The following is a 22,593-nucleotide window of genomic DNA, read 5'->3' on the forward strand; positions in this document are numbered from 1 at the left end:
TTTCCAGTTTTTCAAAGAGTACATCTAATTGCATAGTTTCTAGGCTATACCTGTGTAAAAAATATATTTTTTAAGCTCTGCATTGCAGTTTATCGGATTGCACATGCACATAAATTGAAATAGCAATAAATAATATTAAGGTTATATGTAGTCCAGCTATCTTCGACAAATTAGAAAACTAGGAACTTCCCCAAGAAAAAGTACTGTTTTTTAGGAAAAAGAAAAAGGAAAAAGGGAAAAAGAAAAATGCTCTTATCTATTAACGTGGAGAAAAAGGAAGAGCAAGCACCTATTCATCTTTTGGCTAAAGAGATTAAATGATTCAGAAGAAATTCTACCAGATTTCCTGAATACCGTCCCCTCACAGATATTTTTAGATTATATACAAGATTTAAAAAAAATACAATGTCAAAAAGAGTCTATGCAGAATTAGGGGAAAGAGTTAAGGTTATTGATTAAAGACTATTTGCTGATAAGGTTGCATCTATTTGAAATGGGATAGCATTTGGGACTACTCGAACAAAAGTCTACAGAAAACTGATAAATCAAGGACCTGAGCAGGATTTAAACAAACAACAGACATGGGTAAGAACACACAAAATGTCAGGAGTACAGCTAAGAAATAAGTGATGGCACAGGACCACTTAGTCAGCTACTAACGAGACATTATTTGCTTTTGCCTCTGCAAAGCGAGACAGCTATCAGTCCAGCCACGGCTCAAGGAAATTCTTGAGACTGCAGTCCTAAAAAGTGATGATTATTTCTGGGATTGCACGCAGAACACCCCAACAAGTGTACTTTTCAGAAAAATGAAAATCTGCCATGTAGCACTGACAGGTGCAATCCTGTGTGACTCCTCGCAGAAGAGTCTGAACAAGTTCTACACTCAGAACTGCTGTTACAAAATACAAAGGCCTGCATTCTCCAAGGAAGCCTCTAGGTGCAGTAATAATTTCACATCCCAGTACCCAACTTTCAGAGGCTCTGACTTTACAAATGAGCCCTCAGCCCTGTTAGCTGCTCCTGAGTCTCACGGCAGCAAATTCATGAGAGGCCATCACCAAGCAGGGAGCAGTCCAAGACTGCCAGAAGGCTGCGCTGCATCTGAAGTCTCACCTCTACTCTAGGACCTATATGCTTATACAGCAACACTCAGATTTCTCCATTCTGACATCTTTTTCAAGGTTCCCAGGCTGCTCCTGAAATAAACTTTGTGAAGAGTCCTTCCCTAGAAGGACAACTGGAAAAAGTGGGATACATCACACACAGACAGCCACCATTTTGCAAGAGGAGCTCGTGCTTTCTGAAGTCTGCCAGGACACGGGGGAAAAGATGGGAGCAGAGAGGCTCAACCTTGTCAGGATGGAAGTGCTTGAGAACATCCAAAGCAGATCTCTGGCCACCTGGGAAAGCTGGATATTGAAAATGTAGACACTCACATAGGTTAGGCATCTTCTAAGGTTAGGTGGCAGTTCAGCGGGGATATCGAGGATCTCAGTTTGGCCTTTCAATGCCTAAATCCCACTTAAGTCCCACTTAAAGCATCTAATCCTTTTGTGGATCTGGGCCTAAAGCCCTGCCAGGAAGAAGAGAGTCTACGCATGCAAAAGCTCATGGTCAATGACAGTCTAGCTCTGTTAAAACTAAAATACACAAAGAACAACCTTATTCTGTACAAAGGAATAATGCAGAATAATGAAAGATGTGTTCTAGTCACGTAAATGTAATGACAAGTTCATCTACCTGATTCTGAACGCAGTCCTCTCTTTACTCCCCACAAAAGTTTTCCTGACCTGGAGAACTTTATAACCCATAAATCATAGGACTTTGATAACCCATGGGAAGAAGTATATTTGGAAACGTCCAAAAGACTGAGTCCTCAAAAAGCTTCACTTACCCACACCAGCTAAGAAGTAAAACTAGAAACCAATGGAAATTTAGAAAAACACTGTACTGCTTACACAGAGTTAATAATTTAAAGAACAATGTTCTGTCACTCAGTGACCAAATAGTTTGCTATGCTTCATGAAATTAAGTAGTTTCAGTCCAGTTCTTGATAGCCAGGAGTCCACCTGACATGAACTCCCATATTATTTCTCACTTACCTGCACCACCACTGGCATTTTCAACAATGAAGTAAAGTTTGAGCAGGCCTAAACACCAGTTTAATCTCTATCTCCTGCACCACTTGAATTTTGTTGACAGAATGGTTGATGTGATATTTCCATGCCTAAAAGCTATCTAATTGATAAAAGCAGTCTTAAAATAAAAATCATAGATTAGAATTACAAACATAAAATACAACTTTTTATTATTGTTTTGTCTTACTGTGTTTATAATGGAGATTACAATTAATTATTACCAATTATTTTAATAGTATGTATTTCTGCTAGTCCCCAAATACTTCCACCTAGCATTGTAACATTTGCCTTATTGCATTCACTGAGACTTCAAGTGAAATACTAGGGTCTCTATTTTTGGGATTCAAATCCTTTGTTTCAAATGAGAATTCTGGTCTAAGTGTTCTGCAGGCACCCACCAACACAACACCTGAACTTCATAAACTGTGAGAGGAATGGGGACTTGCCTCCCAGTTCTTCCTACCTGCAGATGGGGAAAGAGTTCTGGGAGCTCATCCACTAGCTGCTGAAAGTTTTACATTACAAAATCAGTATTTGATGCAAAATACATGAGAGTAAACAAGCACGTATGTCACAGATTGCAATGATGCCAAAGATATTTTGAGCAAAGGAAAACCGCCCAATGTCCCATACCAGCAAAGTTCATGGAAGCAGTGTGCGATCCTTCCTTCCTGAATACTTCACTATTTTTCCAGATTGAAGCCTGGTTTCTTCTGCCAGGCGCACTGATCCTTACTTCCCCCACCTGTTTTTCAAGGGGTGCAAGAATTATTAAGAGTTCATAATGATCCCATGGTAAAGAGCCCAGTGTACTTTCCCCAGATCACTTCGATATTGGTCTCAAGTCTCATTGCTTTCATCAACGTGTTACTTTCAGTTCTGGATCCCTGCTGTGCTGTGTATGCAAAGTTAAGATGGTACCTTTTCCATCCATTCACCTTCTTTACCTTTTTGGTAAAAATTTAGTATAGTTATTTAGTATAGGTCTAATTTATAGCAATGTCCCCTCTGTCACCACCCCCAATACACTGTTAACAATGACATAAACAAACAATAGAAAATATTTTGTAATTTGGCTTTTTTTTTTCATATGTTCCTGTTCAAGAGCTTTTCTTCCCCTCACTTTTCAAAGTTGTGGGTGTTATTTATTTATTTTATTTTTCCTCAGTAGAAGTCAGTCTATTTTTGCCTGTATGAAGTGAGTGGCCTGCTGTTAATCTATGTATAAACTAAATCTTACCTTTCTGACTCATACAAGCAATCCCACCCATTTTGACAAGTCATCTCAGAACAAGGAAAGCAAGATTTGTCCTGTATCTACTGGCATGTTTTCAGTTGCAGCCTAAGCTTGACAGAGGCTGGCCAGCTTGAACACACTGATAAAAAATTATTTAAAATACTTTTGGTTTTAAACAGTCTATGACTAGAACTAGTGCTAATTTTTCAAATAATGTAAGTGTTATGAAAAGCAAATACTCAAACAATTAGGTCAATATGCTGCAAGGTGACGATTCTGCCTATGGAACATTAAGAGTTAAAATTCTGGAGCAGTTTAGGGGACCGTGGAAGTCGTGAATTTAGATTCATACTGATTTGAACTGTTATATTAAACAAAGCACAAAGTTATTTTTGTTTGCGTTTCTGACCAACTGCTATTATTTTTCCAGGTTCCTTCTTAAAAGAGCATGTGGTTAGCAGAGGCATGACAGGGAAGTTGAACCCAAGAACAAATTAATGAAGAAATATTAGTGGAATGCAGCAGGCTTGGGGAGAGCCCAATTTACACAGAGAAAGTGCAGGGACATTTGTGCCTGCGTACACATGGACGTAGAAAGGCTTGAATAGCGCATGCACACGGAAAAGGATTTGGTTATGGTTAGAATTTGTGAGTGACAGCCATGTGACAGCTGGGAGTCAGCAAAGATTTTGTAGGGATGGAAATTCTTGAGATAGGACACACGACTGCTCATGCGATCTGCATGTGCCTATCATCATGCTGTATTATAATAGCTGACACTCCGGCGTACCAGTTATCCAAAAGAGAGAGGCTATAAATTAGGAAGAGGATTTAAGGAATGGTGGATGAGAAATGAAAGTCATAACATTTGAAAACGAAGGGATAAATATAACTTGTTTTCCTGTTATCAAAACAAGCAAACAATTTCCAACCAAACCACACAACAGCACAAAGACTCGCATTTCTATGATTTATCGTTAGTGACAGGTTATTATTTCCTTAGAATACATATTTTTTTTCCCCTTTCTAACTTACCTAAAAAGGCCTTGATCCTACAAACACTTACACGAGTACTTAATTTTATGCACGCGAATAATCCCACTGATTACAGTTACTCGTACATTTTTGGGATCAGGGCCTAAGCCGTAACGTGCAATTAAGCACAGGCATTTCCAAAGGGCTGCTTCATTTTCCCTTCTGTGGGTCTCACGCAAACATGAAGCTCGTGGAGACGCACAATTTAAATCAAACCTGCAAAACTGAAATACTTTCCCTTTAACACTGAATTCAAGCCGATACAGTATCACATGACCTTTACCGTAATTTCTATTAAAATCATTTCATGTCTGGTTGCTTCTGCTATCCTGGCTCATTTGTATTGTTTACAACAAGTCATTGCTCTCGACAGTTAGTGGTGGCTGAATCCATGGTTACCAGTTTTTACATTCACTAGTTAAATGGAATGCAGCTCTTCTGGGGGGTTTCGTGGAGAAAGCTCTTAAGAAACCACAATCCAGCCATCAATCAGGCTAACCTGGGAGAAATTAATCTTATAAACATAAGGATTGTTGCATATTAAAAATTTATTGAAAGGGAGCTCCAGGCTTTTATTAGTTGTAGTCGCAAAAGTGGACAGGTTCGGCTCTGACTTAGTGCACGGAGGACTTGGTTCCGTGGTCTACATCTGACATTCATCCATGTTGTGCCTTCTCTGGCGCTCACTGCTAATAAAACTATACTGTTTAGAGGCTTTAAAAAAAAAAAATCTCAAACACTTATTTTACCAGAAATGTGCTCAGAATATAAATAGTGCTTAAATACAGGTTTAACCAGACTGCAGTCCCAGCAAAGTAACTTAAACAGACACATACAGGATAGTAAAACACAAAACAGACAGCTTTGAGTAGAATTCAATTAAGACAAAAAATACCCCAACACTGGAACATTGCTAATGAGTAAATTAAGCCGCAAAAATAAATGTATTTTATTGCTACCTAAGAACAATGCACACTAATTCCATTTGCCCTGTTATTTATAGTTTGTCATAGGGTGGGGTTGCCAAAATCAGAAAGCAAAGAGAAAACTTATTTGCACAATGGATACCAAAATCATTTAAAATGCCTAAAAACATAAGAAAAGTTCTCCACGGTTTGATGGCTACAATAATTGTCCCACAAGCTACATGAGAGCAACAAATAGTTAAATCAAACATATTACTAGCTCATCTACTGCAAAGTCACTGTATCAGAAGCCCGAATTGATTTGTTTCCTTAGAACAAATTGAAAATGAATGTAACATAACATCTGAAAAAAAACCCTACTGCACTGCTAATCGGATATTGTATAATGGTTGATTGCAGCTTTGCTCTGTGCTATTGCTGCCTATAGCATACATACTTACAGGTTCTGGGTTCTTCCAAGAGTTTGGTGCAGTTTCAAGGACAAATGTCTTAAGGAAGTCTTTCTACTGTGCAGCAGTGATCCTAGCTCTGATCTCATTACATGAGCAAAGTGCTAAATCTGACAATATAAAGGAAACTTCCTGTGTGAAGAAGAAATCTTGGAAAGTCTCGGGGTTAAAAAGGCTGCTTAAATGTGCTGGTTGATTTGCTCCCTAGTTGTGTATACACAGTAGCAGCTGATCTCTGTTTGCAGCCCTGCAGAAAGAAACCTTTGCTGAAAACCAATGGCATCACATTTCAGTGGAGCTATTGCCAGGCTCTGGAGAGCAGAGCAACCTTTGACAACTTCACCCAGTCCGAATCACTGGGGCTTGCTGCATGTCCTGCAGGACTTCTGAAGCTGTAGTTTTACTCTATTATTTCTATTAATTCTGATCTGAAATTCTCGCTCGCCACAACAAAAGCAAAAAAGTCTCATTTGCTGTAAGAGGAGGTTTTGCCTGTGTCAGGACTACAAACTGCAGAATTTGCCACTGTATCTTTTGCTTTGCCCTGATTGCAGATGAGGAGCTGCTAGCTGCGCCCAAAAGCATTTTATGCGTTAGAATTGTTAAATAAGTGCAGTGGGCATCTTATTTATCCTAAATTCATCCCAAACCTGCCCTGTATCTGTCACATGTGCCCCAGCTGTTTTTTATTGTGATACAGAATACAAACTAACAGATCTGGGGAGAGGGAGGAGGCTGATTCTTCTATTTAATATCCTTTTTTTAATTATTATTATTATTATTTATTTTTTTTACACCCTATTAACATGGTCCCCTGTTGGACCAGAACTGTGGAGCCCCGTGGCCCAAATTTGGCAAAGTTTGGGATTCTAACCAAGGTCACACTGTGACTCCAAGCATCTGCAAGCACCACCCCTGCCCACAGCTCAGCACCCCAGCACTGAGGACAGGTGGGCAGAACCTGGGGCTGTTCCTGCAGCGCTTACCAGTGTCCACGTGAACTAATAAAACCAGAAAAGTGACATTTAAAAATATGTCTGCTTAGAGCTGCTTCAGCTCCTAAACCAGGAAGCAACGTTTGATTTTAAATAATTATCAACAATTAATTCCAGTTTAATTGCCTCAGCACCTAGCCCAGGGTAATGCTCAGAAGAATAAACGTGACCACACGTCCCCCGCACCCGTGTCCACAGCGTGACCAAAGAGCTTGCATGCTGCTTTCCAGGAGGGACTTACTTCTCCCTACAGGACAACCAGCAACCCTAAGAAACAGAATTCAGAGGAGTGCCCTTTACAAGTGCACCACCACAGAGTTTGGTTAGGAGTAGCTAAGGTTTTTTTTTCTGGGTATTTTTAAGACAGATTATTCACCACCCTCTTTTCCCCTTGGGCGCTATGACTATTCTAGCTCCTAATATATCGTGTGTTATTTCTTTAATATTTTGAACTTTATTCCAAAGGGCAGAAAGCAAAACTGACAGTACATCAAGACAGCAGGCTCAGTGATTCAAACACGAAAATAATTGAGAACCTGTTCACGCACAATGTCTGAACACGCACGTTGCACACGCACGCACACTCGCAAGCACAAACAAGTATGAGGGGTTCTGCCCCAATTTTCAGGGGTACTCATAGTTCATGTCCTTGGATTAAGAAAGTACTGACAAGAAACATGCATCTTCACCCTGGAGAGACAGGGCAAGCAAGAGAACTGCCACCCCAGCGGTGGAGTTGGGTCCTTTTCAGCCTCTGCCACTGACTGGCTGTGTAACCTTCAACACTTTGCCTTTCCTCTCCATGCTGAAACCAGAGCCATTAAATGTATGCACATTGCAAAAGTAAGGTTTCTCTGCCTCCGTTGCTCAAGTTGTGGGACAGGGATTGCATGTTGGAGAGAGGTAATGGACTAAAACCTGAGCTCCTGAGTCCAGCTCCGAGCTGTGCCATAAGAGCAGCAGTGACCTTGGACAACCTGCTCTCTGTGCTCCAGTACCCAACCTGCTGCCCAGGCTTTACATACTTTGCTCTCAACCTTTGTCCACCTGGTCTCATTTGGCCGTAATTCGGCAGGAAAGGTTTTTTTTTTTTTTTTTTTTTTTTCCTGTTAGAAATTCAGCACAAAGTAAAACAAGCTTTTTTTGGCAGGTGGAATTCAAGACACTTTTTTAAGACAAGCAGTAAAACCCCAGTGGAGGGAGGAATTTCAGTGAATGAAGTTTCCTCACCAAGAGCCCCTAAATACCCATGTGTACACGGACAGTCTGGATCTTCCAAATTCTGCACAAGGAGAGTAATCCAGCCCTATGCAGCAGCCCTACCCCCACCAAACTAGAACCTGTCAAGGCTGGAGGATGTCCTCTCAGGGACAGATTCTGCGTTTCCTTAAATCTCCTACACAATCGTGTCACATCCGTCACAACTATGGATCCATTAACACTGCTCCTTCAACTCTTCTTTAAAAATGCACACTGATCCCAACCACATGGGACACGGGATTTGCAAAAGTATTTATTCTCCCAGCCTTTCCAACTATACCTCAATCTGCAACCTTCTGTTTTTCCTTATTAACCCCTTTCTGGCTTTCTCGCTGAGTTTTGTTTTCACAGAGTGGTATAAGGCAAGGAGTGCAGTCACAACCCAAAGTCCATTTTCCAGCCTGCAAAGGACAGCACAAGACTGCCCAGCTGTTAAGGAAAGGCCACAAAAAATGTTTGGAGAGCATGGGGAGCAAGAGTTAGGAGAGAAATGAAGAAGGGGAAGCCAGTTATGAGCATACTCGGTGTCAGAGGCTGTATGCCTCCAGCTCTCCTCCATCCGTGTCCAGGGTCAAGGATAGAAACCAACTAGAAAACCAACCCCATGCTCCTCCAGGGTGGTACTGGTGCCAGAGGTGGGCCAGGCCAGGCCTTCCTTACTTCCATCAGCCGCGACCATCTACCAAGCTCTCTTATTTAATTCAGACAGGTCCTAAAGTTAAATGACTGCCTGCTGAGGATGTCTTTGAAGACTAATACTACAAACAAATGGTGCAAATTCTCAGTTGTTGCGTATTTTAAAACCCTGTTTCCAGGAGCTGAGCAATAATATATCACCTTTCTCTTTTAAAAAGGGATTTCTGGCTATTGCAATAAAAAAGGAATTACTGAAAGTAACCACAATAAAACACCAGTCCAACAGACACACCATGACACTTTTAAAAGTCAGATCTTTTACCTAGTCTCCGAATTTTCAGCAGCAATACTATTTTTAATTATCCATCTGTGACTGAAATAGGAATACATAGAGTAGTGAGGGCTACACCTGAAAGTGCTTGGAAGACCAGACCCCATGAAACAGCCCTACCTCTTTTATTCAGTGGCTCAGCACTTTGCTTGAACATCAAGTCCCAAACTTGGTTCATCCAGACCCTATCTAATTTCTGCACAGATCCTGAATGTGTCCTATCCCCAGGCTGTCCATATACACATTAACTGCAACTACTGGATTTTCTTTCTAGCAGTTTAATACATTTGGAGCCTTGTCGGTGAAAGGAACACTTCCCTCATCCTCACTCAAGTCTCTATCCTCCTCTCATGGAAATTCCTCCACAAAAGTCACTTGTCCCTGTTCATCTATTAAGACTTTAAAACAAAACTAATGCAATCACCCAGAGACTTGTATGCCTAAGCTCTGTGCTGTTCTAACCTGCAGCTCTGCACCACCTGATCAGTCAGGATTCTCCTTCCTGTTTTATTTACTATAGTCATATTTTGTACTATGTGTGCAATTAAAATTGTGTGTGTGTGTGTCTGTGCGTGTCTGTGTGTGTGTGTGTGTGTGTGTGGTGGGGGGGTTTTCATACTGTTCTTGTCTTTTATTTGCTCCCTAAAGCATCCAGCATATTTTGAAACCAATATAAGTGATAATATAGATGTAAATATTGCCATGGAGGCATCACAATAAATGTGACATCTGAAATAATTCATTCAAGGTGTCTAGATCCAATTTAAATCCTTTCCCAGTTTTAACCAAGGCTTCACAACCAGATGTACTTAAGCCAAGGTGTACGACTTCATGCTACGCTGGTAATCCACGCTAACTAGGAAATAAATTTTCAGTGATTAAGTTGAATTGTTCACACAAAACGCCAGCTTCAGCTTTTCACCCATACAAAATAGCTTGGAAAATATATACTGCATGTGTTTATTATAGCTACAGTTGCTATGAACATCTATAACTCTCCAACAATTTCTTTGATTTATGTTCAAAAACATACAGGGCATGAAATGATGCCTGCAACCTTACATTTCCCTCAAGAACATTGTGGGGAGAAGATATATTCCAAAACATCATGTTAGATTCCTTGTTATGTCTCCTTTTTAAAATAAATGTATGATAATCAATTACACATGCTTCAAAGCAACTGCCACTAGATTCCCCAACAGAAAAGCTGTTTGAGAAAAGTTCCATTTTCTTTTCCCCTAATGGTTGAGTTACAATATGAGATCTTACTCAGATATTAAAGGCAAAAATTGTGTTACACAGGATAGGCCCTGCTCAGCTTGTATATGCATGTGCAGGTTTGTGCATGCCGAGACTTGACTTAGAACACGGTTTTCAGCAAAGAAGCATCTTCACTGATCGGTATGCCAACAAAAAGCATGTGCCTGTGAAGAGCTCGTCTCCTAATCTCCTTCTCATGCCTACTTCTGCCCATTTGCAGAAATTCAACTGATGTCAAAAGAACGATACGGACAGAATGTTAATGTAGCAGGCTCAACTTTCCTTTCAACCTCAGTATGCAAAACACTCATTTAAGAAGTCCATCCCATTGCGGCTTCCACCAGAAATGCAAACCTGCAGATGTTGATAGCACCATCAATTAAGCTGAATGGGACCTCTGCCATTAATGCACATGAGCTTCAACTTTCCAGATCTGCCCGAAATCCACGCAGAGGCTGAAGTGAGTGATTTCTCCAGGGTACTGAAGCCAATGGGTTATATGCCATTAACAGGTGAGCATAATATGGGTGCTATCTCTGCAGCTTGGCACAGGGACAGGGGCAGAATCCTGAGAGATGCTCAGGACGAGAGAGAGCAATGAATGCATGCAGCACCTGGTACTGGTCAGGAAAAGGCCAGGATCCTTTATCTCCCCTGCACCAGGCCATTTGTTCTGCCTTCACTCCAAGACGTAGTTCCCATTCCCCATGTCCTGGGGTTGGGCTACACTGCCAACCAGATACCTAGCAAACAGTACGGATATTGGACTGGGTAGGACAAGCCCCTCAAAGGACGGCTGACACCTGCTGGCACTGAGGTTCGAGTGTCTATAGAATAAAATGGACCTAAGACTTGTTTTAAATAAAACCTGGCCCTGTTCACCAGTGCAAGTGTGCAAAATGTGCTTGCCCAACATGGAAAGAGAAAAAAACTCACTACACCCAATTTTTTTTTCTGTCTTCCTTTGAATCAGACTCTAAAAGAATGAAAAATCACATGAGAGGGAGTATTTGCTTGCACCCCCTTCTAACCGTAGCACCAGTGTAGAGTGTCCATTGCCCACGCAGCCCCTGCCAGATAGCATCAACAGTTGTTCTCCTATTTTCACAGCAGGAAATAAGCAGGTACTAGCTGTATAGGAAGAATCGGGATGAATCTAGGTCAAAATCAAAGCAAGACTGCTCTGTCCATTTGACAAAACTCACATGCATACACAATAGCCATGCAAAAACAAAGCACTTGCTTGTAATGTTATCTCTCTTTAGGCTGCTAAATAAGTGTGCAAACATTGTGCTACTTGGAGAAAAGACAGCATTCCTTTTGTGTGACTTCTGAAAAGGCATTTAAAATCAATCTAAAATTGCAATATTAGGAAATTTTAAAATCATTATTTCAAACAGGCAGACTTGAAAGGGTCTCTTGTTCATGGGTAAATCTGCAGTTAGTTTTTCTAGTACTAGTGGTTCAATCGAAAGATTCGCCAACTGCCCCCTGGAGAAAACTGAAGATCTGCATTTAAATGGAGATATAGTATTTCCAAATGCACAGTACCTGGAAGGCAGATACTGTCAAGGTTTCTTAGTGAGTGGATCTCAAATTGTATTAGGTACATTTCAGTGCTGTAACTATCCCCATTCCGTAGGACTGGGGCTATTTCCATATCATTTTCCTGCGTGCATGCTTTGTAATATTTGTCCTGATAAGTCAAAATTAAACCCCGATCCGCAACAAAGCCCTCACAGACTAACAACAAGGAATTACAACCTTATATATAATTTTCTGATATGCACAATGAAGACGATTTTAGATAGCTTGGCTAGAAATCTTAAATAATTGAAAAGTATGATGACTTAATAGAGTAGTAAGCCTGGTTTACAATGCAGCCAATTTAGAGCCATAAAAACACTGTGTAAAATTTTTATCTTGTGGTTGACCATTACATATCCTATTTATTATTCCAAAGTATTTCGACAGCATTTTTTCTTCATTAATGTGGCTGCTGGCATTTAGCACCCACTGAATGCACGTGATTTTCCTGGAACAGCATTAAGAAAAGAAAACAAAAATTGAGCAGACCACGACAGAGTTGTTCCTCATTACAACGTGCATCTTTTCACATGCTGACTTGAACCGACTTTGTGTGCTGAAAAATACGTTCAAAACCGCTGAGACTTAAATATACTAAATCAAAGCCTTATGCGTAAAGTGAAAACGACCGGTGTAACTACTGATCCCGACACATCAGAGGCAAAATAAATAAATAAATAAATAATCAAACCTCGGGAATACTTTGTTGCTAATGTACACCAGTTCAAAGAGCAGTGTTCCTGTTAGGAAAACATCTTAATTTTCATATCAGAAAATCATAATAACCTTCCAGAAAAGTTTCAGAGAGTACACGATGCAGGCAGAGAGAGGGTTTACAGTGCAAGACACTCGTGATCAGTTTCAAACACACAGGCATTAGTCCAGGCAGGCTCTCTCTGAAATTCAGGTTGCAATTGAATCGTCCCTGTAAACAAGGTTACTGCGAACGGCCCAAGATATCCTTCTCAGCAGCACCTTCACCGGCAGCCCTTCAGCTGTCTACTTAGTTTGTTATACCTTATCTTGCAGCCCTGACATTCTAATGCTGATTCAAATTCAGGATTCAAAATGAAAGATGAAATATCTCCAAGATCACTTAATATTGAAATGCCGTTGCAGTAATAAGTGGTGCTAGGTTGGAGATAGGGACACAGCACTCCAGTGGCAACCTTTTAATTTCGGGGAGGGGGGTGGGAGGGGGAATACTATGGAATAACCGTGATACTGCACACACAGTTAATGCAATCGATTTGTTTTTCCTTATTTTGATAATGAGCACGCTGAATGTCATGTTTACCTTCTTCTGCCCCTGGCACATTTTAAACTGGAAAGTCCTCTAAAAGGAGACCTGCCAGATTCCAGCGGAGGCATTAACCGCCCCCTCCCCTCCCCAGCCCCCCAGCACGCAGAACAAGGGCCACCTTGATACTCTCGAGGCAAGGAGGAACACAACCATATGAGTCATTTCGTCATTCTCAGCCCTGGCATATTTGCAGAGCAAACGCAACCCGCGCACCATGTATAAGCTAATGTAGGTTAGATTGGAAACTACTCCCATCCTAGCAGCGACTGACTGCATGTGTGCTACACGGGAACATTTTGTGCTCTGGAATAAAACTGGGAAGGGGGGGAGGAAAAAAAATAAAAAACCGCATCGGATAAGTTTTGCACTTCGCATTTAAGAGAGGGCTGCTCCTAAACGCTGCAAACTTGGGTGGTTTTCTGCAGAGGACGCTCGGGTTTCCCTCCCGGCCGGCGGTGTGAGGCGTGGGGTCAGCTCCCTGCCTGCGGGGCTGCGCTCGGCTGCCAGCCCTGGAGCCCCCCCGCTGCAGGCCGGCCCGGGGGGGCTGCGGGAGGGAAAGGCGAGCCCTGCCCACGCTGCCACCCACCTGCCCTCCCCGCTGCCCGGCTCCTTTCTGCTCGCCCCCCGCTCCCCAGCCCTGTCCCCGGTTCTCGCGGCCAGCACGCGGACCCAGCGCCTCCCCCCCCCCAAAAAAAAATAAATAAATAAAACACCTCCGAGGGCCTGCGGAGGGGTGCTGGGATTTGGGGGGCAGAGACCCCCTGGGCCGGGCTCAGCCCCTCCAAACCCGCCGACTTGCCGCACTTCGCCTCTCCGCAGCCCCCCCCCCGAGGACGGGGCGACCGGGGGAGGTCGGGCAGGGGGCCGGGGCCGGGGCCAGCCCCCCCGGGTTAAAGTTGAAGCCCGCCGCCACCCCGGGACCCCGGCCCCAAACTCTGGGCTCCCTTTCGCCTCCTCACTTCCCCGGCGCTCCCGGCCGGGAGGGGGGGGGGGGGGACGGAGGGGGGCGAGACCTGCGGGGTCGGCAGGAAGGGCGGGGAATAAATGCCCTAATAATAATCATAAAGCATAAAATTCACCCCCCGCACCCCAATAATTTTCAATCGTTGCCCGAGAGACCAACACCACGGGAGGCTGCGGGCTTGGGGGGGCGGCTTTTTGGGGAGGGGGGGGACTCGGGGCAAGTGCAGTGCCCACGGTTTGGGTTTTTTGGGGGGAGCCGCTGCTAGTCCCCTAAGGCTTGGGATTTTTTTTTTTCTTTTTTTTTCTTTTTTTTTTTTTTTTTTGGAGGGGGGGGGTTGCGCTGCCGGCCGCCGCCCGCCGCCCCCGCCGCAATGTCAGCGGCCGGGGGAGGGGGGTCCCGGCGTTACCTGGTCCGCTCGGCACCGCAGGCAGGCAGGCTAGTCAGGTGAGTCGCCGGGGCTTTCAAAGAAGCCGAAGCCGGTTTCTTTGCTCGCAAAGTCTACAACACCATGCAGGGACATTGCAAAATCTTTACACACGCCTCCTCCAGCCGGGCTCCCGCGACCTCCGCCGCCGAGGGGGGAGCCGCCGGCGGGCTCGGGCCGCGGGGAGCCGCGGCGGGGGGCGAGGGGGGCGCGGGGCGGGCGGCCCCGGCGGGGGCGGCCCCGGCGGGCGGAGGGCGGCGGCGGGCGGGCGGCGGAGGCCCCGGCCCCGCGGCCCCGGCCCCGCTGGCGGCTCCGGGCCTCCCTGCCGCCTTGGTAGCGCCGCTCCGCACTCGGCCTGACCCGGGACGTCACTCCGCCTGGCTGTTTTCTCAATGATAACTTGGCAGGAGAAGGGGGAAGCGGCCGGGGTTTTTTGCTCGGGCTCGTTTGCCGGGTACGTGCACGTTTCTCTGCATGCGGGTATTTTTTTTTTTATTATTATTATTTTTTAAAAAATAATTTTTAAATCTTTTCGGCGAAACGATAGGGAGAAAAAAAAAAAAAAAAAAAAAAAAGCCGAGGCAGGAAATCCGGCGCGCGGCGGGGGCTGCCGGCCCGCGATGGTGGCGGGCGCGGGGGAGCAGGCATGCGTTCATCTTTTTGTCTTTCATTTTACCTTCAGGGTGACGATCAGCGCCAGGCCAGCCTCGCTGGGCACCGCCACGTCCCACCTGGAGAAATAAAGCACACACGCAAAAAAAAAAAAAAAAAAAAAAAGGGGGGGAGGGTGGTGTGGGAAGAAAAAAAAAAAAAAAAGCAAAAAACCACAACCACCGAAATAAGGGTGGCGGGGCTGCCACCCTCCAGCAGCACAGATGCGCTCAGACGGGACAGCACGGCCGGTGACACGCTGCCACGCACATGCTGCCAGCCCGCCATGTCCGTGCGGGGAGGGGAATGGAATTAGGGTAAAAAATAAAGCACCCCGAAGGCACTGCAAATGAGGTCCGGGCCCCCCAAATACACATCGAGCCCCCACGGCATCGGCTGGTGTGGTACGCGGGTGGATGCATGCTCCAGTCATGCTCCTTGTGGGCCAGGGCGTGAAGGTCGCTGGTGAGATGGTGTCAGGCTGAGCTGGGGGTGTGCAGCCCACCCTCACGCGCTGCTGCTGGGGTGCAGCCGTGTCCCAAAGCGTCCCATGCCACCACGCAGGGAGATAAGGCCTGCTGCCACCGGCATGGTCACCTGCGTGCCCAGGGCATAGTTACGAGCAGGGGCAGGGGCTGGCAACATGCTTGGATATCTTCCCTTGGGTTTTGGACTCCTTTGAGGGAAATCCTGTAAGTATATGTGAATTCAGGAGCTTAAGATGTATGGATTTACTCCTGTGCTCATACTCATGTATTTTCAGAGCTAGGCCTCACTCCTAGGTATCCATGGTGGCGCAGACTTGTGGGCCTTTTCAGCTAAAGCTAAGTTGTTACATACGTACACTTTTAATATCCCAAACTGCATCTGCACGCTGACCACAGGGCGCTCAGGAAAGCCCAAAGTCAAGTTTCTCCATGCCATGCTGCATTTCTTGCCACCTGTTTTAACAAGGACTTGCAATATACACTTAGCTAGCACCATGGAGTTCACAAAGGAGCACAAAACAGGGCTGAAACTAAATTATTTTTGCAGCTACATCTGTTCATATTTAATATTAGCATTAACACTTTCATTTTCCTAATTTAAATACAATAAAAGGGAAGATTGCCTTTGTTTAATATTGTTACTAATCAGGTTTTGCACTTCCAGTTTTTTTTTTCAGGGGATAAAGTCAGGGAGAAACTAGCATAAATGCATAAACCTTTTCTGTTGCCAGACTCAGTACTCTGGAGCAGCTGTTATTTTAAATGTTGAGATAGTCTATTTCCACTGGAAAAAGACTGCTTTTTAACTGGGGATAGAAAAAAAAAAAAAAAAAAAGTAAAAAGTCCTTCTCAGAATATTAGGGAGTTCAAGCACCATTTTAAGGAGAGTGAAATTGAAAGTACTTTTTATTTTTAACCCAAGCTGCTTGAGGTGCTTTCTGGCTTGGCTATAAAGACTAGTTTGTCTAATGTTTCTGTTTTGAAATTGTTTTGAGCAGCATTTAGACTAAATTTTTGTCTTAAGTATACTGTCTCAACAGCAGAGTAGAGGGTACATTACCTGTACATTTTTGGTAGACTTGAAAAGCGCCGGTTGTTGTCTGTATTTTACCATTCATTTTTAAATGAGGCTCTGCTGATTGATGTGGGCAATTTGTTTAAAAAAGATGAAGGTTATGGCAGAGCTACCCAAGATGCCATTTGCAGTTGTTCCATACCTCTCATAACAGGGAGATTTTACTTGTGATTGTTACACTTTTAAAAGGGAATTAGTTAATCAAATTGCCATTTTTGGAATGCATTGAAAGGAATATTAAAGTGCATTAATTTCATTACAAGAAATGAGCAGATAGGCAACAAAACAAGTATTAGTCAAATAAGCAAGAACTTGCCTATGGAGCCAAATTCAGCCCCAATGAAATCAACAGAGCTGTGCTTGTCTGCAGCATATTTAATTTGGCCTATGTAGTCGCACATCTGACACTTTATTTGGTTGTCAAAGGTGTGTATATTAAAAATGTGTGAGCCATGCGTCTCCTCCAATGTGATTAACCTCTGAAGTTAGATTCACCTGTTTTCCATTTAGCTCAGCTGCACAGTCCTATCGCATATGCAATTTTTGGTGCGTGTACACACCAGAGATGTAGAGAGGCATTCCCACCCCGGCATTAGTACAGGGACGTGCGTAGTATCTGAAGTGAGGGCATGATGAGGTGGATTTCAGCATAGGTTGTTCACAACCAGAAGGCTTCCTGCGTGTATGCTCCAGTTAATAGGCTACACTGAAGTGTCTGCCACCATCTTTCATTACTGCTGTTACTCATGCCAGCGAGAGTAAAAGAAAGCTTGGTATGTCTATAATCACAAGTTCATTTGCTATGTAGATATATCTTAAGAGCCTCTCAGCCCAGCAAAATTGTGCTGGATTAAGGTAGAGTCTGAATGTAAAGCAGAACTGTGCCCAGGTGCCTCATTCATTCTGGAATGACAGAGCTGTTTCCTGGTTTCACTTAATCCACTTCTAAAGTGGATAAAGAGAATTCAAGAAAGTGAATTCTTACGCTGGCATAAAATTTGTCCACACATGGTTTTAGTCGAGAGTAATTATTGCAGTGTAGCTAGTAAGTGTTTTGGAATAACTTTGTGTGTAGACAAGTCCAAAGTTGCACACGTGAAAACAACACAATGTATGTAGTTTTCTATATAACATAAGGTTAATTTAGCTCAACATTTGACCTACTTCTTTCCTTGTGAGGCATATTTAATTCATTACAGGTTTTTCTTTCTTAACAGAAACCTCACAACGGCTATGCACTTATGATCAAGTCAAGGACAGCAATTCCATGTGCACTTCAAAAAAAACACAACCCACACCACCACCAAAAAAAATAAACAATGCGTACTCTGAGTACATTCTCAGCTGTGTTGGAACAGACAGTCAGCTCTCTACTGGAGAAAATACCGGGTTCTTGATCATAATTTTTTTGAGTAGGTTGTTAACAAAAGGAAAACAAAACCCAAAGGTCTGCTATGTCCTCTTAAACAGCCATGATCTGCTTGTACTTTGACTACATGCCATTCAAAGCAGTAGTGTCTACGTGAAGCACCCTTTATAATGCAACAATACTAGTTCCTGCATGAGGAACCTCGCAAACTTGCACAGGATGGCTTGCAGAACAATGGGGCTCTCAGGAGGCACCTCAGGAACAGGAAGCTAATTTCGCAGTTTGTTTAGAGACCTGATTCAGGAAGAGCCTACCTCAGTCTCAGGCAGTTACTTGCTCTGAATGGGTGGGTACAGGAGGACTGAATCAGGTGTATTGTGTCACTACTGGTGTACAGGAAAATTACCAAAACGATAATGAGAAAGGGAAATTTTTTTGCACCTTCACGTCAAGCAGAAAGCTCTTCAAATGTCATTCTGTGCCACAGACCTTCCTTGGAAGATCGGTGACTCTTTGACTTGAATTAAGGCTCCTACATATCAAACTTTTTTTTTTTTTTTTTGATGAAAAAAGAACAAACAAACAAAACCACAAACAAAAATAGATGTGAAAAAAGTGATGTAAGGTCAGCTAGTAAAACAGCAAAGTCTCAAAGAGAAGCATAAATACGAAAGCTAGGTGTTACAAATTTAAACACTGGCATAGAAAAAGTCAATAAATGCTATGAAGATATGTGGAAAAAAATTACTTTGTGTAAGACTGTAAGGTGTGGGAAGGCAGAGGGTACCCATGGATCTTCCTATATATACATTGAGCAGCCCTGCTACTCCATGTAACAGGCATTGATTCTGCAAATGTGATTCTTCTTAAGCTCAATTTGTGATTATGAGCATGGTTTTGCTCCACCGTGCTGGTATTGGTTGAAGGATACAGGGAATGGATTTCACATATGCCCCCCTCATGCTTAGCCTGCTTATTTAAGTATGAAGCTCTGTGGTAAGAAAGAAAGCATTGAACAAGGAAGGTAAAAATCAAGCTCTAATCCTGTTGTGTTGAGTAACAGCGAACATGGGCCTAGTCTTGATAGTAAGGCTGAAAGTAGGCTGAGATTGAAGGCCAGGAGAGCTTTGGACCATACGGGAACATGCCATATCTAAAATCACACTTGTGTCAACAACTGGATTAGATTATTTTACACTGCTGCCACTGAGAGCTCTCCAGAAATGGGAGGTACCTGCAGTGAGAGGGTGTCTCAGGTCTGCCCTACCCATGCTAGTACAGGGGGATTGCTGATCCCTGTAGGGAAGGAAGAGGTCTTTAAAATGCAGAGGTCTCGGAGACAATGGCGTAATAGATGCAAGAGGAAATCTCAGCACACAGCCAGTGTCGTGAAATGAAGGATCCTCTCTGGGAATTGGTTAGTAGTGCCAATGTTTAATATTTGTCATAACAACCACTGACTGTTTTGTTTTTTGTTCTAACAATGTGAATTATGCATTAAACATTAATACAAGCGAGTGTACTTTTCTTTTGATCTTTAAGCGTAATCATTTCTAATGAGAGTTTATACACGAGCATTGAAACAAATCCCTGAGTCATGTGAATTTACATTGGTTTTACTCTGTGGGAAAGATATCCCACATGGGTTACTCATGTCTGTGAAACATAACATACTTATAAATCAGGAAAAAAAAAAAAAAAAGAGCTTCCATTTGGCTGAACATAAATATCAGTCATTTGGCTCTCACACTAGCAGTAACGCAACGTTGAAAAGTATATTTATCAGAGATCAGGATCAGGGTGGGGCCCTCACCTAATGTTGGATCCAAGTTCTCGCGGAATAAGAAAGTTCACCTCCTGACTTTTGCAGCCTGACTTCTAACAAGATTTGAGCCAAGTGTTGGAGAAACTTGAACCAACTGTATTAAGGAGTAAAGGAATCAGACTTTGTCTTGCTTGACATAGATAGAAGTTGCCAAAGTGCCACGAGCAAGTGCTGATACTCTATATATGTAGCAGACAAATTGTATGATGCTCACTGGCACCTTTCCTGATGCCCTTGACAGATGGGCTGTGGTACAGTCTGAACCAATACTAGAACTGTATCTCATTTCTGCTCTCTAGAAGTTAACCACAAACACTGCATTTTGTGAAAATACAAACATTATGGATTGTGTAACCACTGACACAATTATTTAAAGTATAAATGGTGTTTGAGCCCTCTTCCCCTTTCACATGCCATACATACAAGATGCTAAGCACAGGATAAAACAGCCTGCAGTGGGCCTGATTCCTTTGTAGACAGGAGCTGATTACAAGATTTCCAAAATGCCTCTTGCCTCTCCAAAATAGATCTTAAAGGCAGAGGATGCATGGGAGGAATGGCTGCCAAGAAGGTATTATGTTTAATGGCAGTTAGGCTCTATCTATGATCCAGGTCATATCTCAGGAATTCTCAAAAGCCCATTAATGTGTTTTATTCTCAATGTATGAATGCTAAAGAAGTCCTGGAAGCCAGAGATCCAGGATTACCCCACATAATTCAGTGTTGTCACAGCAGGCTGCAGTCATGCTCCCTGCTGCTCCCTTTCTTTGGCCTGAATAACCTTAAACGCTGATGGTGGAGCTTCAAAAGGACGAGCGGAAGAAGCCTACACATAGAATAGTTTATAGACTGGAAGAGGGAACATGAAACCCTTCATCCCTGAACTTGATTTCTTTAATTGCTATGTTTTATATAAAGACAGAGGGACTGATACTGTTGCAGTTAAGAAGAAAGCACCTGTGATGCTTCATTATGGAAACCCAACACTGTATGAACTAAGTTTTCCCTAAGACTGCAGGACTTCATGTAGAGGAGGCACCTGTTATGTTAAGTCAGAAGATGATCATGTCAATACTGGACCTTGAATAATTTTGGTCTGAAGTACTTCAGCTCCATCTTGACCCTGCTAGCCACCCATTTACAGTCCCTAGCCTTCAAAGTTCAGCAAGTCTTCTGTCTTTTCAGAATGCTTAAGTACATCCTCAGGCAAAACAAAAAGCTGTGCTTTCAAAGATCTGACAGATGTAGGTAAAAAATGGTATAGAGAAGCGTGCAGGAAGGCCTTTCTCAGCATGGTTCAGCGTTACAAAGCCTGTTGGACCACAGGTCCCTGGGTTGCCTTCACAGCCCTGGAATGCCGTCTGGAAGCATTCCCCTGTCATTTGGCTCATTTGGTGCATTAAAGATGCTCATTTCTAGTGCCGTAAGTGAAATGTGCTGATACCGAACCCATCCTTCGTTTTACACCTGTGGGCCCCTAGCAAGCAGCCAAGAGACCAGTGGGAAGGAGAGGACACCAGTTTTAATTTATTTATTTTTTTTTTTTTTTTTGTGATAGAAAACGGTGAGAAAAATGAAAAAGATTGTACTCTAAAGACTAATACACTTATTTACATTTAATTACCTAACACCAGTCAGAACCTTAAATTCCATGACTATATATGAATACTGTGTTATGGTAAAGTAATTAGCTGGTCAGAGCCACATACTACAAAGTAGGCACGCAGCTGGTGAAAGCTGATGTAGCTCTAGTGAAATCAGTGGAGTCATACCAGTTTATACTAGCTAGGGACCTATTAACCAAGAAAATCTACAACATCTAATCAAATAAAAAATTGAAAAAAAAAAAAAAAAAGTTGCATTGTTGCATTCTTTTCATGATATAGTGGTCAAGTGGTCATGTCATAAAGCAACAGCAATAAAATAAAAAGTAATAAATATTTGCATGGTAGCCAAGACAGAAGCAGAACCAATGTGAAAATCTAGCAGTGAAATCCTACACTCACATTATTACATAGTTCAGTGTTGGAGCCAGAGGGGTTGAAGGTAAGCTCATTTTCTTGCCTCTCTCTTTTCAGTCAACATTTTGTGCTACAACCTTCCCATCCCCGTTGTGAATTAACCTCCTGGTAACACCTCCAGGGAGAGGGGCAGAAGTTACACAATGGCTGTTTTTCCAGGGGCGGATGTGTAAATGTGAAGGGAAACAATTGAATTTTAATGACAATTTTGAGGCTCTTGAAGTTAATTTCTGGGCAGGGCAGAAATTAGTGCCAGGAGCTGCGTGCTCTCCTCTCCTGCTGATGTAAGCAGGAATTACGAGTGCTCAAATTTTGCAGAAATAAGTCCAAAACCATTGTGTCCTTCTCTCATGCCACAAAAGGCAAGGTGAGAGAGCTGTTGTGCTTAAGCCCGACTGCATCGCCTCAGTGCCAATACAGAGAAATTTCTACAAAACTTTGGGTGAGTACTCCAGGTTGACACTACGAGAGCCCTTTTCTCATTAGGTATTTATAGCATGGTAGCATTGTTCAGGGTAAGAAGTTAATTTTGTTAGGTGCTGTACAAGGCATTTAATCAGATGAAGTTCCAGCATCCAGAAGCCCTACAAAAAGCTTGCTGAGGGAGTGCAGCAAA

The 22,593-nt window shown here is 43.1% G+C and overlaps 1 protein-coding gene and 1 long non-coding RNA gene across 19 annotated transcripts in view; one reads left to right on the forward strand and one right to left on the reverse strand.

Moving 5' to 3' along the window:
- Positions 1-22,593, reverse strand: part of ESRRG (estrogen related receptor gamma) — a 404,199-nt gene that overhangs the window by 369,705 nt on the left and 11,901 nt on the right. For 4 of the 18 annotated variants that reach the window (XM_027453734.3, XM_027453736.3, XM_072035519.1 and 1 more), the window contains exon 1: positions 14,531-14,668. The exons of 7 other annotated variants lie outside the window; for them this stretch is intronic. Coding sequence is in view for 1 of the 11 variants with exons in the window: in XM_021269881.4 (XP_021125556.1) it covers positions 5,780-5,877 (98 nt within the window). In the remaining 10 variants the exon portion in view is untranslated. Of the gene's footprint in view, positions 1-5,779; positions 6,033-14,530; positions 14,669-22,593 lie in introns of those variants that run through there. 7 more of the 18 variants (XM_013096135.5, XM_072035518.1, XM_072035516.1 and 4 more) reach the window with 4 other exon arrangements.
- On the forward strand, positions 14,855-19,653 carry LOC119716591 (uncharacterized). Its single transcript, XR_005264879.2, has 2 exons — positions 14,855-15,002; positions 15,231-19,653. It is a non-coding gene; the product is annotated as an uncharacterized lncRNA (long non-coding RNA).

Source organism: Anas platyrhynchos, chromosome 3, assembly GCF_047663525.1.
Source record: "Anas platyrhynchos isolate ZD024472 breed Pekin duck chromosome 3, IASCAAS_PekinDuck_T2T, whole genome shotgun sequence".
Lineage (NCBI taxonomy): Eukaryota > Metazoa > Chordata > Aves > Anseriformes > Anatidae > Anas > Anas platyrhynchos.